Source organism: Mastomys coucha, unplaced genomic scaffold, assembly GCF_008632895.1.
Source record: "Mastomys coucha isolate ucsf_1 unplaced genomic scaffold, UCSF_Mcou_1 pScaffold5, whole genome shotgun sequence".
NCBI classification, from domain to species: Eukaryota; Metazoa; Chordata; class Mammalia; order Rodentia; family Muridae; genus Mastomys; species Mastomys coucha.
The window spans coordinates 72,750,681-72,764,906 of NW_022196911.1; the positions used below are offsets into that span (position 1 = coordinate 72,750,681).

The following is a 14,226-nucleotide window of genomic DNA, read 5'->3' on the forward strand; positions in this document are numbered from 1 at the left end:
GTCTCCACTTATAAGACACTCAGGACACATCACAGTCTGTCACCTAATAAAGAAAGTAAAGTTTAATTTCCCAATTTTTATTAAAAATAGGGTTTGTCATATTTGTAAGAAAATGTCTTACAAAGATGACATCTTACAACACAGCAGTAAAGTTTTCTGTAATAACAAGCTTTGAGCAAATATAAAGTCTTTTGTAGTTATAAACTTGAGAAGTTTTTTTTTAATAAAAATTGATGTTTTTTTTTATTCTGTGAGCCATGGACAAACATTTCCTGTTCAATAAAATGATATTTCTGGCAGGGTACATAATTATACTCACGGCCCTCAAAGTGCTGAGGCAGGAATATCAGGGGTTCAAAGCCAGCCTGGGCTACAAATACAGTTCCAGGCTAGCCTCAGAAATATATGGAGACTCTGTTTCTAACAAACAAACAAACAGACAGAAGTATAAAAGTGACTTTTAAATTGTTAAGGAAAGGAGAGATGAAGGAGAGATGGAGAAGTAGTGTTTGGATAGTCCTTGAAAAATTCTAAAAAACCAGTTACAAGTTCTCAAAGTCTTTATTGTTTGGTACTCTTTCAGTGTAAAAGCTGCCATTTCTCCTTGCCCAGACCCCCAGTATTCTTTATTTTGCTATTTAAATTAATGAAAAGCAACTTCCCAAGTAGTTATGATAGTCTCCTGTCAATCAGAACTCTAAAACTAAAGGACATTCTATTATGCACTCTGGTACATTGGGGTATGGTTATCATTGATGCATACTCTTTAGATACACTCTCTCCCTTAAGTAGGTGGCATTTTTGGCTTTAGAGAGTACTGGGGTGCGTATCTGGGAGCAAAATATGTCTGTGGGGCATTCTTTCCAGTTGAAAATATTTCATGGTTAACAGCATTGGACACAATCAACATGTCCCCGTACGGTACCAATCCTTAAAACTTCTCTCGAATTGATCTCTCTGAGGATATTGCATAAATAGAGGTGGTACTCTTCTTGGGCAATGGAGGTATAATGGAGATATCTTGTTGGATGTTTAGCTCTATGAGAGTCAAACAAATGGTTATCCAGTGGTACAGGAGTTCAATGACAATGTTGTTGAATTTCCAGACTTCAAGCCGAGAATGATCTGCATCAAGAAAAGGAAAAGTTAGTATAGATAATATTGTACTTTAATTATGAAGAAATAAATTTAAATGACTAAACTTCATTAGCTATGTTGTGAATCAAAATCATAGCAGTATCTTGTTTACATATTTAATTCTAAAAGGTAGATAGAATTTGATATTCTCATATAATAATACATAGCAGTTAATACTGAAAAATATATATACATACATACACACATATACACATATAATATGTAGAGTCTTATATATATTTGTATATAACTCTTTTTTTTGTTTTGTTTTGTTTCGTTTTTTTGAGGCAGGGTTTCTCTGTGTAGTCTTGGCTGTCCTGGAACTCACTCTGTAAACCACGCTGGCCTCAAACTCAGAAATCTGCCTGCCTCTGACTTCCAAGTGCTGGGATTAAAGGCGTGCGCCACCACCGCCAGGCTTGTGTATAATTCTTAAAGGTTTAAAAACCTGTAAGATTTATGATTTCATAAAGATATAGTAAAAGGAAGCCAGGTGGTGGCTGCACATGCCTTTCATTCCAGCACTCAGGAGGCAGAAGCAAGCAAATCTCTGAGTTCAAGGCCAGCCTGAGTTCCAGGGTGGTCAGGGCTACACAGAGGAAACCCTATAGCAAAAAACCAAAAACTCAGGGCTGGAGAGATGCCTCATCAGTTAAGAGCACTGCTTCCCAGAGGTCCAGAGTTCAATTCCCAGCAACCACATGGTGGTGGCTCACAACCATCTGTAATGGGATCTGATGCCCTCTTCTGGTGTGTCTGAAGACAGTGGTAGTGTTCTCACATACAATACATAAATAAATAAATAAATCTTAAAAAAAAAAAAAAGACAAACAAGAAATACTGTAGGCAGCTGCTCGATCGAATCCAAGACTGTGGCGGCGGCAGCACTGCACATGCGCCCCTCCCGAGCGGGCTCATGCAAATTAGTTGTCTCCTGAGTGGGCTCATGCAGGTGTCTCCCGAGCAGGTGTATGCTGCTCATGTGCCCCTCCCAAGCAGGTGTATGCTAATGAGGCGATTGGCGGGGAACCAATCCAGGAGGACCACGAGAGCTGGGGGGGGGGGGCACGGGTATATAAGGGTCTCTCTCCAGGCAGTCAGAGCCACTCCACAGAAGCAAGAGCCCCCGCCTCTGCCCATTCTACAGAAGCAAGAAGAGCCGCAGCACCTAGAAGCAAGAAGAGCCGTAACACCTAGAGGAGCCGTAACACTTAGGAACCTAGGAGAGCTGTAACACCTAGGTACCTAAAAGAGCTGTAACACAAAAGAAAAATTCCTGAGTAAACCGCGAGAGAAGAAGTCTCGGTGTTTGGTCGTTATTGCTGCTGTCTGTTGCCGTACAAGATACAGTAAAAGGAATGCCTCAGACATGAAAGTGATAAGCCAAAAATTCATGATCACATTAGGAGAAAAGAGAATGGGATCAGGGGTGTAGAAAATCTTGACTGCTCCTAATATAGTATATATCTTAAAAACAAAAGAAAAGAAAACAAAACATTAGACTCAGATGGGCCTGGTGATCCCCCTGTAATCCCAGATCCTTGGCAGGCTGAAGCAAGAAGTTTGCTAGTTTGATGTTAGTCTAAGCTAGATAACGATTTTGAGCCAGTCTCAGCAACTCAGTGAGACCCTGTTTTAAACTAAAATTTAAAAGGGGTTGGACATGTAGCTGAGTGGTAGATTGCCTGCCTTGCACATTCAAAATCCTAGGTCACTTCCCAGCATTATAAAACAAAGTAAAATGAACCTAATTCAAACAAGGCATGTTAAGGTTGGGTATAAAATATTCTTTCTTTCTTTTTTTTTTTTTAAATATGGAATGCTTCATGAATTTACATGTCATCCTTGTGCAGGGGCCATGCAAATCTTCTCTGTATCGTTCCAATTTTAGTATATGTGCTGCTGATGTGAGCACAAAATATTATTTCATAATGAATACACAGTGCTTATTATTTATACTATATTTGAAATATTCTCTAGTTAAAATGGTTTCGAGATATGTAGTTACTGCACACTGTTGAAAACTGTGAGCTGCCATTCCTATAGATTCCCAGGAGCCAATGACTAATATTTAGATAGTCCAATGGAAGGAGCACCTTAGAGTTGAGTAGGTCTCAAGGTCTCAATTCCAACTGATTTTGTGACCTTAAACAGACCGTTTACTTGCTCTGAGCCCATCTATCTTTTTGTAAATTGGAAAAGTACTTCAGGATTATTACGAGAGCAAATGCCAAAATATGCAGGAGGATCTGTCTTTTTCCTCCCAGCACAGAACGAATTTTACTTATCACTGTGGCTCCTAGTTTAACTCAGTGTTGCCCTGGATAAAGATCTGCTGATTTGAGTTGAGCAAACCATTAGGTATATATATGCATAAACTGAGTGAGAGTTTTAAATATCACTAAGAGAAGCTTAACCATAATATCAACCATCTACTAGAATTTTTAAAACAGATTTATTTATTTTATCTACATGAGTATACCATCATTTGCTCTCTTCAAACACACCAGAAGAGGGCATCAGATCCCATTACAGATGGTTGTGAGCCACCGTGGGGTTGTTGGGATTTGAACTCAGGACCTCTGGAAGAGCAGTCAGTGCTCTTAACTGCTGAGCCATCTCTCCAGCCCATCTACTAAAATTTTAAAACAGAACATTTTTATTGTTTTATTTACTAATGGGCATAGTGTGTGTGTATACAAATATGCGCCATAGCATATGTGTGCAGATCAGAGGCCACACTTGAAAGCATTCTCTCCCTCCCACATGGGGGCCCAGGGATCAAGCTTGGGTTGTAAGGTTTGGCTACAGTGAGCCACCACACAGCCCCCAGGACAAGTTTTACTTCCTGTCTCCTACCAATACAATGAGCAAGTTTCCCTGAACTGTGCTTGGCTTCAGCCTGGTTCTGAAAGCACCTCTGTGAGCTAAGGTGTAGTATATAACAGGAAAGGCCCGGCTCATGCCTTTAATCTCAGCCCTTGGGAGGCAGAGCCAGATGGATTTCTGAGTTCGAGGCCAGTCTGGTCTTACAGAGTGAGTTCTAGGACAATCAGGGCTACTCAGAGAAACCCTGTCTTGAAAAACCAAAAGAAAAAAAAAAAGACCCTAAGTCCTGCTACTGACATACTTGCAATGCATATTTAAGCCAGGCGGTGGTGGCGCACGCCTTTCCTCCCAGCACTTGGGAGGCAGAAGCAGGTGGATTTCTGAGTTCGAGGCCAGCCTGGTCTACAAACTGAGTTCCAGGACAGCCAGGGCTACTCAGAGAAACCCTGTCTCGAAAAACAAAACAAAACAAACAAACAAACAAAAAAAAATATTTACATCTTCATTTTTATTTGAAGCTGACTTTAAAATATGGGTGCAATTATTTTTCTAACATTCTCTCTTTTTACACACACACACACACACACAGAGAGAGAGAGAGAGAGAGAGAGAGAGAAGCACTGTTTTTTCTCATTCAATTGTAAGTGTTCAATAAACGTTGAATTGAAACATTAAATTAAGGAATAATTTAATTTCTTTATTTCAAGTCCTAAAAGTTTTTTCCAGATTATGGCTCAATAATATTAGTGACAATTATGAATAAAAACAAGAACAGATGTTAGTCATGAGAACACATTAGAAATATCTGATTCATCTCACTTTATGGGTAACTCTAGACCAATAAAAATACCTACTTAAAACACAGAGGGCACGTTTGTCACCATTGATCCCTCTTTGTGCTAATTAGCTTCCTGGAAATTTTACAAAGAAATATTACAGATTTCCAAAGATTACTCTAATTATTTTAATGTTCCCGTGTTGTACATCTAAATTAAATAAACGCAAAGTTCGCCCTAGGATGCTCCTAGTACCCGTCCCTACTAATTTTCTGAGATAAAACAGCTCCCCACAGATTGTCCTGTGTGTCCCAAATCCTTAAAGAGCGCTCTGTTCCATCAACCGCCGTCGGTGATCTTGGCTGAACATTCCGGTATGGAGACCGCTATCTATAATCATTATTAAACCAGTCACTATCTCCTTGGTGATTGAAGGACTGGAGGGTAGAGAGCAGGGTCGTTCTCTTTCACAAGGCCCCGTTCCTTATTTCCTGTTTTATTGTTACCAGGGACAAAAGTTCCGAACCACCCGGGAGGTAGTTCCCGTTTCCCCCTTCCTTTCCAGAGATGTATTTACAGGGGCTTCTGAAGAGCCCTCTAAGGAAACCTCAACTACCTCGGGAACTTTACTTTTGGCTGCTACTGCCCTCTTGCGGTAGACAGGTGACTGACTGTCACAGATTGGCAGACTGTTCCCCCTCCGCCCCCAGCAATTCTCAAGAGTCTGTCTTCTTTCTTTCTTCCTCGACTCCATGAAATTATGACCATTTTGACTTTCTTTAGCAATGCTTACAGAAATTTTTTAGGTACATTTAAGCTATAAGGATGTCAGAGTAAGCCACTGAATAACGTTCAGGGACGTATTCAGTAAGCTTTTAATAGAGTATTTTTAGGTCCCACTTTAATCAAACTTTTAATAACACAGGGAATTCATTATGCTGGAAATATTGGACTATAAAAAGCATGTTTTAAAATTAAACCTCAATTTGTAGATCTCTGCTTTGACACTGGATTAATTAAGCTAAATCCTCTGGGAAGCATAGACAATTAATAAAAACAAAGAAGACTGAAGTATTTAACTTTAAGTTCAAAAGCCAAAGTGCTTCCTTTGACTGCCAACTAACCAAGGTCAGCAGTGTCTCTTGAATGTTTCCCTTTCCGGTCTGTTGTCTTAGCTTTAATTCTCCATTTCCTTTGCTAGACACCCCTAAGTCATTTTAAAATGTAGTCCGTTAGCATTCCTGCTGGATGCAGTGAGCTGAAGGTCACCCTAGGAGTACACACCTAGAAGGAGATATGCTAGGTTTTTTTACATAGGCAGGGGAAGTCTGTGGTGATAGCTGCCATCTTAATGTGTCCCTGATGATTTGAATGTCATCCCAAAGGCACTGTTAGACACCCCCCAGGCCTATCAGGAAAAGATCAGTGTTGGACAAGGACGACATCTCATTGTTTTGAGTTATTCCAGCTGAGTGGCAGTTCGTTCCAGGATGAATCCTGAGTTCTGCAGCACACAACTCCTCCACTCCCATTGTGAGTGTGATCACTGTACAAGCAGCACACGCTCTGGACTTTTCACAACACAGCCATAAATCAAATGTGTGAGTTTTGGTCTGTGTAATTTATCCTTATAGAAGTTCATGGTCTGATGAAGCCACTTCTGGACTTTTGGTGGCTGTCAAACCTGCTGCTATGCTCCCTTGGCGCTAAGACATTCCAAGAACTGTCTCCTCTACTCCTCTCCCTTTGCAAATCACCGATTGACCAACACAATCTCAATTTCATATCCCCACTTAGAGCATTCTCCAAAAATCCCCAATTTCTTTTTCTAGCCATTTACTCAGTTCTCTGCTTGGATATTCAATAGACGCCTCGACCTCAGCTTGCCAAAGTGTGAACTTTTTTTTTTTTAAAGAACTATTTATTTTATGTATATGAGTATACTGTAGCTGTCTTCAGACACACCAGAAGAGGGCAGCAGACTCCATTATGGATGGTTGTGAGCCACTATCCATAATGAGTTCATCCCTGAGTTCATGGGAAATTGAACTCAGGACCTCTGGAAGAGCAGTCAGTACTCCTAAACACTGAGCCATCTCTCTAGCCCCAAAGTGTGAACTCTTTAAAAAGTATTTATCTTATATTTATTTATTTATTTGTGTGTGCACGCATGTGCGTGTGTGTGTGTGTGTGTGTGTGTGTGCTGTGCACATGACTGTGTGTGTGCATGTGAGTGCCCACAGAGGTCAGAAGATGGCATTGGATCCCTCGGAACAGGAGTTACAGGTGCTTGTGAGCCACCATGTGGGTGCTGGGAACTGAACTCCAGTCCCCAGCAAGAGCAGCCAGTGCTCTCAGCAGGCAAGAGCAGCTGAGCCCCACCCCCAATGTGAACTCTTCATCTTCCCCCACCAGCGCCCCCACTCTACAACATCCTCCAATTTCACTAATGGCTTCTCCATTCCTCCAAAACATAGTATCAACCTTGGCTCTTGTTTTATTCACATTTCACACCCGAGTTGTGGAGTTACATTCTGGTTCTCACCCAAATCTGCTTCAGGTCACGTTGGCACCACTCCCACCGGAATTCCTGCAGCAGCCCCACTGACCAGTCTCTGACTATCCCCTCCCTGCCCCCACCCCCACCCCAAAGCCTTTCTAACAGAGGCAGAATGATCCTCTTATTTTCTCCTTCCCCCCTCCTGTCCCTTTTGTCTTCTTTCAACCTGGTCTAACTATAAAGGCCCTGGCTGTCCTGAAATTCACTATGTAGTCCAGGCTGGCCTTGAACTCACAGAGATGTGCTTCCCAAGTGCTGGAATTAAAAGTGGGAATCGCCATGTCCAGTTCCTTAGGTCTCCTTATTTTATTTTTCAGGTGGAGTCTTCCCATGTAACTCGGGTTGATTTTTGAACTCGTACTCCTTCTGCCTTAGCCTTTGAGCACTAGGAGTAGCAGGCCCTATCCTGGCCATCAGAGCGACTCTTTCAAAGCATAAAGCATGCCATGGAATTCTTTGGCTTTACTTTTTTCTCGTAGTCTGTTGCGATGGTGTGAGGCTCTGATTGATTCGGCTCACTGCCCCCACCCGTCACCCCTGACTTCATCTTGCATGTGTCTCTAATTCTCCTGCTCTGCTCCTGACACAGTGCCCTCCTGGCTATTTTACCACACTGCCTATTCCTGTCTTAGAAGGACTTTGGTTTCATTCCTTGCCCTGCTTGGAGTATTCGCCACAGACAGATCCATAGAGCTGAGCTCCTTGCTTAAATTTCACCTTTTGACAAGGTCTCTCTGAACTATCTATTTATATTTGCACTGCTTTACACAAGACCTTAGGTGAGATCCACCTCATCACCTAGGAGAAAACAAAATTCCAGCCACATTCCTCCCCTGTCTCCCACCAATGCTACTTAATCACCTTACCCTGCTTCCTTATTTTAACATGCATTTTATAAAGCACTTTATTTTTTAATGTACATCTGGTGTTTGGCCTACACCTATGTTTGTGTGAGGAAGTCAGATCCACTGGAACTTGAGTTAGACAGTTGTAAGCTGCCATGTGGGTGCTGGGAATTGAACCCCAGTCCTCTGGAAGACCAGTCAGAGCTTTTGACCATTGAGCTGTCTCTGTAGATCCTTAGCATTATTATTTTTTTATTATCATGGTATGTATTTGTTATGTTTACTGTTCTGTATGACTGTGTGTATGTGTGTGAGTGTGTATGTATGTATGTGTGTGTATATGCATGTGTGTGAGTATGTGTGTGTGAGTGTATATGTATGTGTGTGTGTGTGTGTGTGTGTGTGTGTGTGTGTGTGTGGGCATAGTGTTCTGCCACCAACTATATCTCAGCCCCGTCTTGTTTATTCTCTGCTTTCCTCTGGACTCTAAGGTTTGTGGGGTTTTGTTTCTGTCTTAGATGAGATCTCACTGTAGCTCAGGTGGAGATGATTCTGCTGACAGCAGGCAAGAGCCACCATGGAGTTGTGAGTTGTGAGCTCTTGAGAGCAGGGACCTTAGTCAGCTTTATTCTCTGTTGTTTCCCAAAGTCCTAAGACAGAGCTTGGCACAGAGTCAACAATCGTTTAAAGTGGCTGAGCGATGGATGAAGGAATAAAGTTTTAGGAGCAAACAGAGATGAAGGAAGAGGAGAAAAAGGAACAGGAGATGAAGGAACAGGAGAAAAGAGGATCCTTAAATCGGCAACGGAGGAGGCCTACATCTGCATATCCCAGGAGCCTGGTAGGGTTCAGAGAGGTGTCTAGATGCATTTAGGAAAGAGTTAGAAACCTAGTAATGCTCCTCACACTATAGCACTGGGTGACTTCCTCCCTCATTTCTAGAAACATCTCAGGAGTTTTGGGAGTAGGACTGCGAGTGCAGTTCCCTAATGATGAGCATAGCAGGGCACTTGGGAGATGTTCTAAACATGGAGGCCCGCAGACTTTCCCATCAGGCCCTAGGATTTGGGATGAGAGGCCGTTTCCTCTCCAGACAGAGGACGGAAGAATTCTGTCACACCGGATGCCGACAGTCCAAGATAAAGAACCTAGAGAAGCACAGACGCAGGAAGTCACTTCACTCTTAAACACAAGCAAATCATCAGACAGAGATGCAGGGGTTCAAATGTAAAAGGAGAAAGAGAGGGAGAGAGAGGACAGTTCAAGATGCAATTCATCATCGGTGCCCTGGGAGACCCAAGATGCAATGTGAACATAGGTACAGGGGCTCTCAGAGGGCAGGTGCTCGCCCGCACCTCCCCAGTCCACAGCATAGCCGACAAGACAGAGAACTTATCAGAAAGTAAAGTACGTCATCCCAAAGGTGGGAAACAGGAGGGAAACTAGGACATTTGTTTACCTATTTGCAGACGCTGGGAATCAAGCCTAGGGCTTCATGCAAGCCAGGTGTACTGCTTAGCTGCACTCTACCCACTGAAAATAGGACTTTGAGGATTGAGTCTAGGAGAAGCAACGTGTGAAAAAACGTGTTACAAAGAAGGAACAGGAGAAAGGGAGAGGAGGGTCACCATGCGTTAGCCTGCAGCTGGCTGAGCAGAGAAAAGGTTTGTGAGGAAAAAGAAGCCCCCGTCCAAGCAGACACAGCTTCAAGTTAAGGCACATCGTTCAGTGAGTGGAACCAGGTTAGATACTTAGCTGCCATTTGCCCCCTCAGTGGGGGCGCCTTTGTGCAGAGCACAACTTGCACAGCTGTAATAGCAACCTTGATGCTATGTTGGTATTCTAGGAGGCGAGGACCTGGATTTCACAACTGAAGAGAACCCAGACCATTGGGCGGAAACAGCCATGTCAAGGCTTCTCATCGCAAAATCTCACAGCTCTGGGGACAAACCCAGACCATTGGGTAGAAACAGCCCTGTCAAGGCTTCTCACCACGAAATCTCACAGCTCTGGGAATAAAGGAGTGATTCTATAGCTCCAGAGGACGAGCAAAACAAAGGTAACATCTGCAAAGTCAGAGAACAAGGAAGGCTTCCAGCAACCTTACGAGTTAAAAGGCCTTAGAGACAGGCCCACAAAAGTTAAACAGAGCGCTGCCATCCACCTAACAACTTCACCCCTAAGGTCCGCACCCAAGAGAACAGAATATGCGTCTTTATGAAAAGCAAAACAAACAGATACAAACAAACAAACAAAAACCCCATCACCACCACCACCAAAACGACTGTAAACAAAACTTTCCTGGCAACACAATTCCAAGAGTCAGAAACAAAACCCCAGAGGCCCATGAACCAATGAACAGAGAAGTAAGCTATAGCGTGTCGATGTACACATAATTCAGGAATAAGCAACTAACATTCATTAAAGTGTAGATGAACCCTGCAAACACTAGGATGAGGGAACAAGACGCCACCAATTGCATAATCCCGTTTACATCAAAAGTCTGGACGGGCAAATTCAGACAGAAAGCAGATGCGCGGTTGCTGGGGAACAGAGTGAGAAAAGAGAGGGAGTGAGCGCTAATGGGCTACAGCTTACTTTTGAAAATGCCATAAAATTAGATAGTGCCAACGACTGGTGTATTATCCAAACTGAGGAGTTCAGAAAGCAGAAGTGTATGTGACATGATTTATATTTCTCTTGCTTTCTTTTGAGACAGGATTTCACATACTCCAGGCTGGCTTGAACTTGTTATGTACCTGAGGATGACCTCAGCTTAAGACCTTTCAGCCTCTACTTCCCAAGCGCTGGCATTGCAGGTCGGGGCCTCCATGCCTCCTTTTCTGTGGGATCAGGGATTGATTCTGCAGCTTTGCGTATGCATGGCATGGACTCTAACAAATGACCTATATCCCAAGCTTGGTAACTCATTTTTTAAAAATGAGGTATCTCACTTAAAACAACAACAACAACAACAGACAGACAGACAGACAATGAATGGGTCAGTGTGTTTCTGGTTAAAGAGTTTCCCCTATCTGGTGACCTTTCATTTTAGAGAGAGAGGATGAAAAACAGAACCTCCTGAGTCTCCAACTCCTAAATGTCTTCAAAATTATCTTCTCCAGCAAAGTTCAAATCAAGTACAAGGTTTAAGTAAAAATATTTTTCAGACGTAAAATACCCTGAAAAGCACTCTTTCTTGGAAAACTACTATTGGTGGAGGGTGCAGAGGCCAAGGGCTTGCTTAGCTAAGGTCCTAAGCCTTGGTCCTAGACTCAGCAGTTAAGGAAAAGAAAGAAAGAAAGCAAGAAAGCAAGAAAGAAAGAAAGAGAGAAAGGAGGAAGGAAAGAAGGAAGGAAAGAAGAAAGGAAGAAAGAAAGAAAGAAAGAAAGAAAGAAAGAAAGAAAGAGAGAGAGAGAGAAAGAGAGAAAAAAGGGAGGAAAGAAGGAAGGAAGAAAGAAAGAAAGAAGGAAGGAAGGAAGGAAGAAAGAAAGAGAAAGAAGAAAGGAGGAAGGAAGGAAGGAAGGAAGGAAGGAAGGAAGAAAGAAAGAGAAAGAAGAAAGGAGGAAGGAAGGAAGGAAGGAAGGAAGGAAGAAAGGAAGAGAGAGAGAGAAGGAAAGAAAGAAGAAAAAGACAGGAGAAAGGCAACTGCTATTGGATAAGTACAGCCAGTGAGAGACTTTGGAGCCTTCAGTCCTGACAGTGTCATCAAACTCCTCCCCATCAAACTCCTTAAGGTCTGTGTGCAAGAGGAGACAGACAGACTGCGAAAGCCAGAGGTTGGGGATGACTCCAAGGAACAATGTCTTCCAGACCCAACAGTGCTACACGTTCAAACTGGACAAAGGCCCAGCACAGAGAAGGGGCCTATTTGCAGATGGTACCTGCTGGGAAAGGGACACTCAGTTTTCCCCAATGGGGTGCCTATCAACCATACTCTAGATCCTATGCTCTTCCCAACTGGTCTAAGCTCAGAAAGAACCTGCAGGTATCTCTGGTGCCATCTCAACTGAATGGGCTTCTTGAATAAGAGCTTTTCTTAAAGCTGCAGGAAGGCCACACAAGCTTTGAACTATAATAGATCCCCCCCCTCCACAAGGGTCCTCTCCTGACACAATCAGAAAAGATGCGCCCAAAGAACACTTTCTCTTCCTTCAGGTATGGAGCTTAGAATTTCTTGATACAATTTCATCTAAATGAGAGAAGATTGATATATCCAGGTGACCTCTGAGCTTTGTTGGTTGCTACAGAGACTGATAACGCTGAATGGTCGAAAGGGAAACCTGCCAATTGTTGGTTTCTGGCTCCGTCCCGTTCTGTCACCCACAGTTCTGATTTCTGCCACCTGAGGACACTATCGGAAAGCAGAACACAGTATTTTCTGTGGTCAAGGCTGCTGAAGGAAAGGCTAGACTTCAAAGGCTGGGTGAGTGGTGGAAATTTGCATGTGTTCTGAGCAGAGTGTGCAACCGCAGGTGGCTCTAACAGGCAAATTTGAGGCAGAGTCTAAAGAGATTCCTTGGAGGCATTGCGCCCTACCACAGGAGCCTTTAGCCTCTCCCTGGGTTGGGGGATGGGCCTCTTAAGGGTAGAATGCAAGGTGTAGATGGCTTCTGTGGCAAGCCCGTCCCTTATGCTTACTCCTTATGCCAGATTGAAGATTGGTGGGTGATGTTCCTGAGTGAACATCACTCAGGAACACAAGGAATCCTGGCAGTAAGCTCTAGGTGGAAGGGCTGGCAAGTTGGCAAGGTCAAAGGGGAACATGGCCACAGGGAGTATACCAGTTAGACAGACTGGTCTGCTGGAGTTCATGGTGGCTGTTAGGTCTCCCCCAAAGGAAGAATCAGAGACTGGAGGTGGGGTAGGGCCAGAGAGACTGAGCTTGGAGCTAGGCATCCTGGGGACAGATACAGACAGGTTCTCTGGACTCCAGAGTCCTCAAATATAGAGTGAGTATATAAAAGTATACACTGGACAGGCCTTAATGATACAGGTCTGTAACCCTAGCCACTTAGAAGACTCAAGGCAGGAACATCACAAGTTCAAGGCCTGACTAAGCAACTTAGAGAGACTCTGTCTCAAAATAAAAATAAGCAGAGTGTAGGAGGTCTAGCTTGGTGGTAGACTGCATGCCTAGCAAGTATTCGGTAACACAGACACATACACAGACACACACACACACACACAGACACACACAGACACATGCACATGCACACACACACACATACACACAGACACAGAACACACACACACAGAGACGGACAGAAACACACGCACACAGAGACGGACAGAAACACACACACACACACACACACATGCGTCAAACAGTGGGCAGCATCCAGTTGCTGATGTTGCTGACTCCCTTGAACGACCCTTAGAAGTCAGACCTGTGGTGCCTGTGAATGTAGAGGCTCCCATGAATGAGCTCAGAGTCGTGGGCTGCTGCTCATGTAGAATTCCAAATAAGAATTTTAAACCAGGTTCACATTACTCGTGGTGCACGTTAATCCTCTGAGTCTCATGTCCTCCCCTACGCGCAAGCACTCTAAGGTGCCTGGGAGTACCCCACGTCCCTGGCGACGTCTCTAGAGCACGACCACACCAGAAACCCAGTGCTCTGCCACCCCTGTGTCTACAGCCTGAGGAGTGAGGCTCCCATCCCAGCCACTGCTTTTGTTTTTCCCTTGTCTCTGGGGTCTCTCGGTTCTGAGCTTCTCAACCTAAAATATGCACCACAGAAGCCCAGAAAGCCTCTGACTTGGTGGAGTGAAGGAGAGGAACTGGTTTGGGAGTCTGAGGGAGTCTGGATCTGTCCTCTGAGTGCTTAGCTCCAGGATCTGTCTCCCCGACCCTCTCCCAATCTCCGGTTCTTCCTTCAGAGAGAATTACGGAGCCATCTCACTGTTAATGATTAGGGGTGGCTGCTTGTTTTCTTTTGGAGGCTGCAGCTCATGCAGCATTGGCTGGCTGGCTGGCCTTGGCTTTGCAGATCCTGCTGATCCGACCTTTCACACACCGGGCCAGCCCTTGGTTTTTTCCTAAGTTGCAAAGTGGAACAAGCATTTTTTTTTTTTTT

At 43.8% G+C, this 14,226-nt stretch overlaps 1 protein-coding gene and 1 non-coding gene across 5 annotated transcripts in view; both read right to left on the bottom strand.

The window, feature by feature from the left end:
* Window positions 1-542: 542 nt before the first annotated feature.
* Window positions 543-14,226, bottom strand: part of Efcab5 (EF-hand calcium binding domain 5) — a 107,095-nt gene continuing 93,411 nt past the window's right edge. For all 4 annotated transcript variants that reach the window (XM_031353341.1, XM_031353342.1, XM_031353339.1 and 1 more), the window contains one exon: window positions 543-1,125. In XM_031353341.1, the coding sequence (XP_031209201.1) occupies window positions 932-1,125 (194 nt within the window). In that variant the 3' untranslated portion in view covers window positions 543-931. The remainder of the gene's footprint in view (window positions 1,126-14,226) is intronic.
* On the bottom strand, window positions 2,946-3,052 carry LOC116079320. Its single transcript, XR_004113893.1, has one exon. It is a non-coding gene; the product is annotated as a U6 spliceosomal RNA (small nuclear RNA).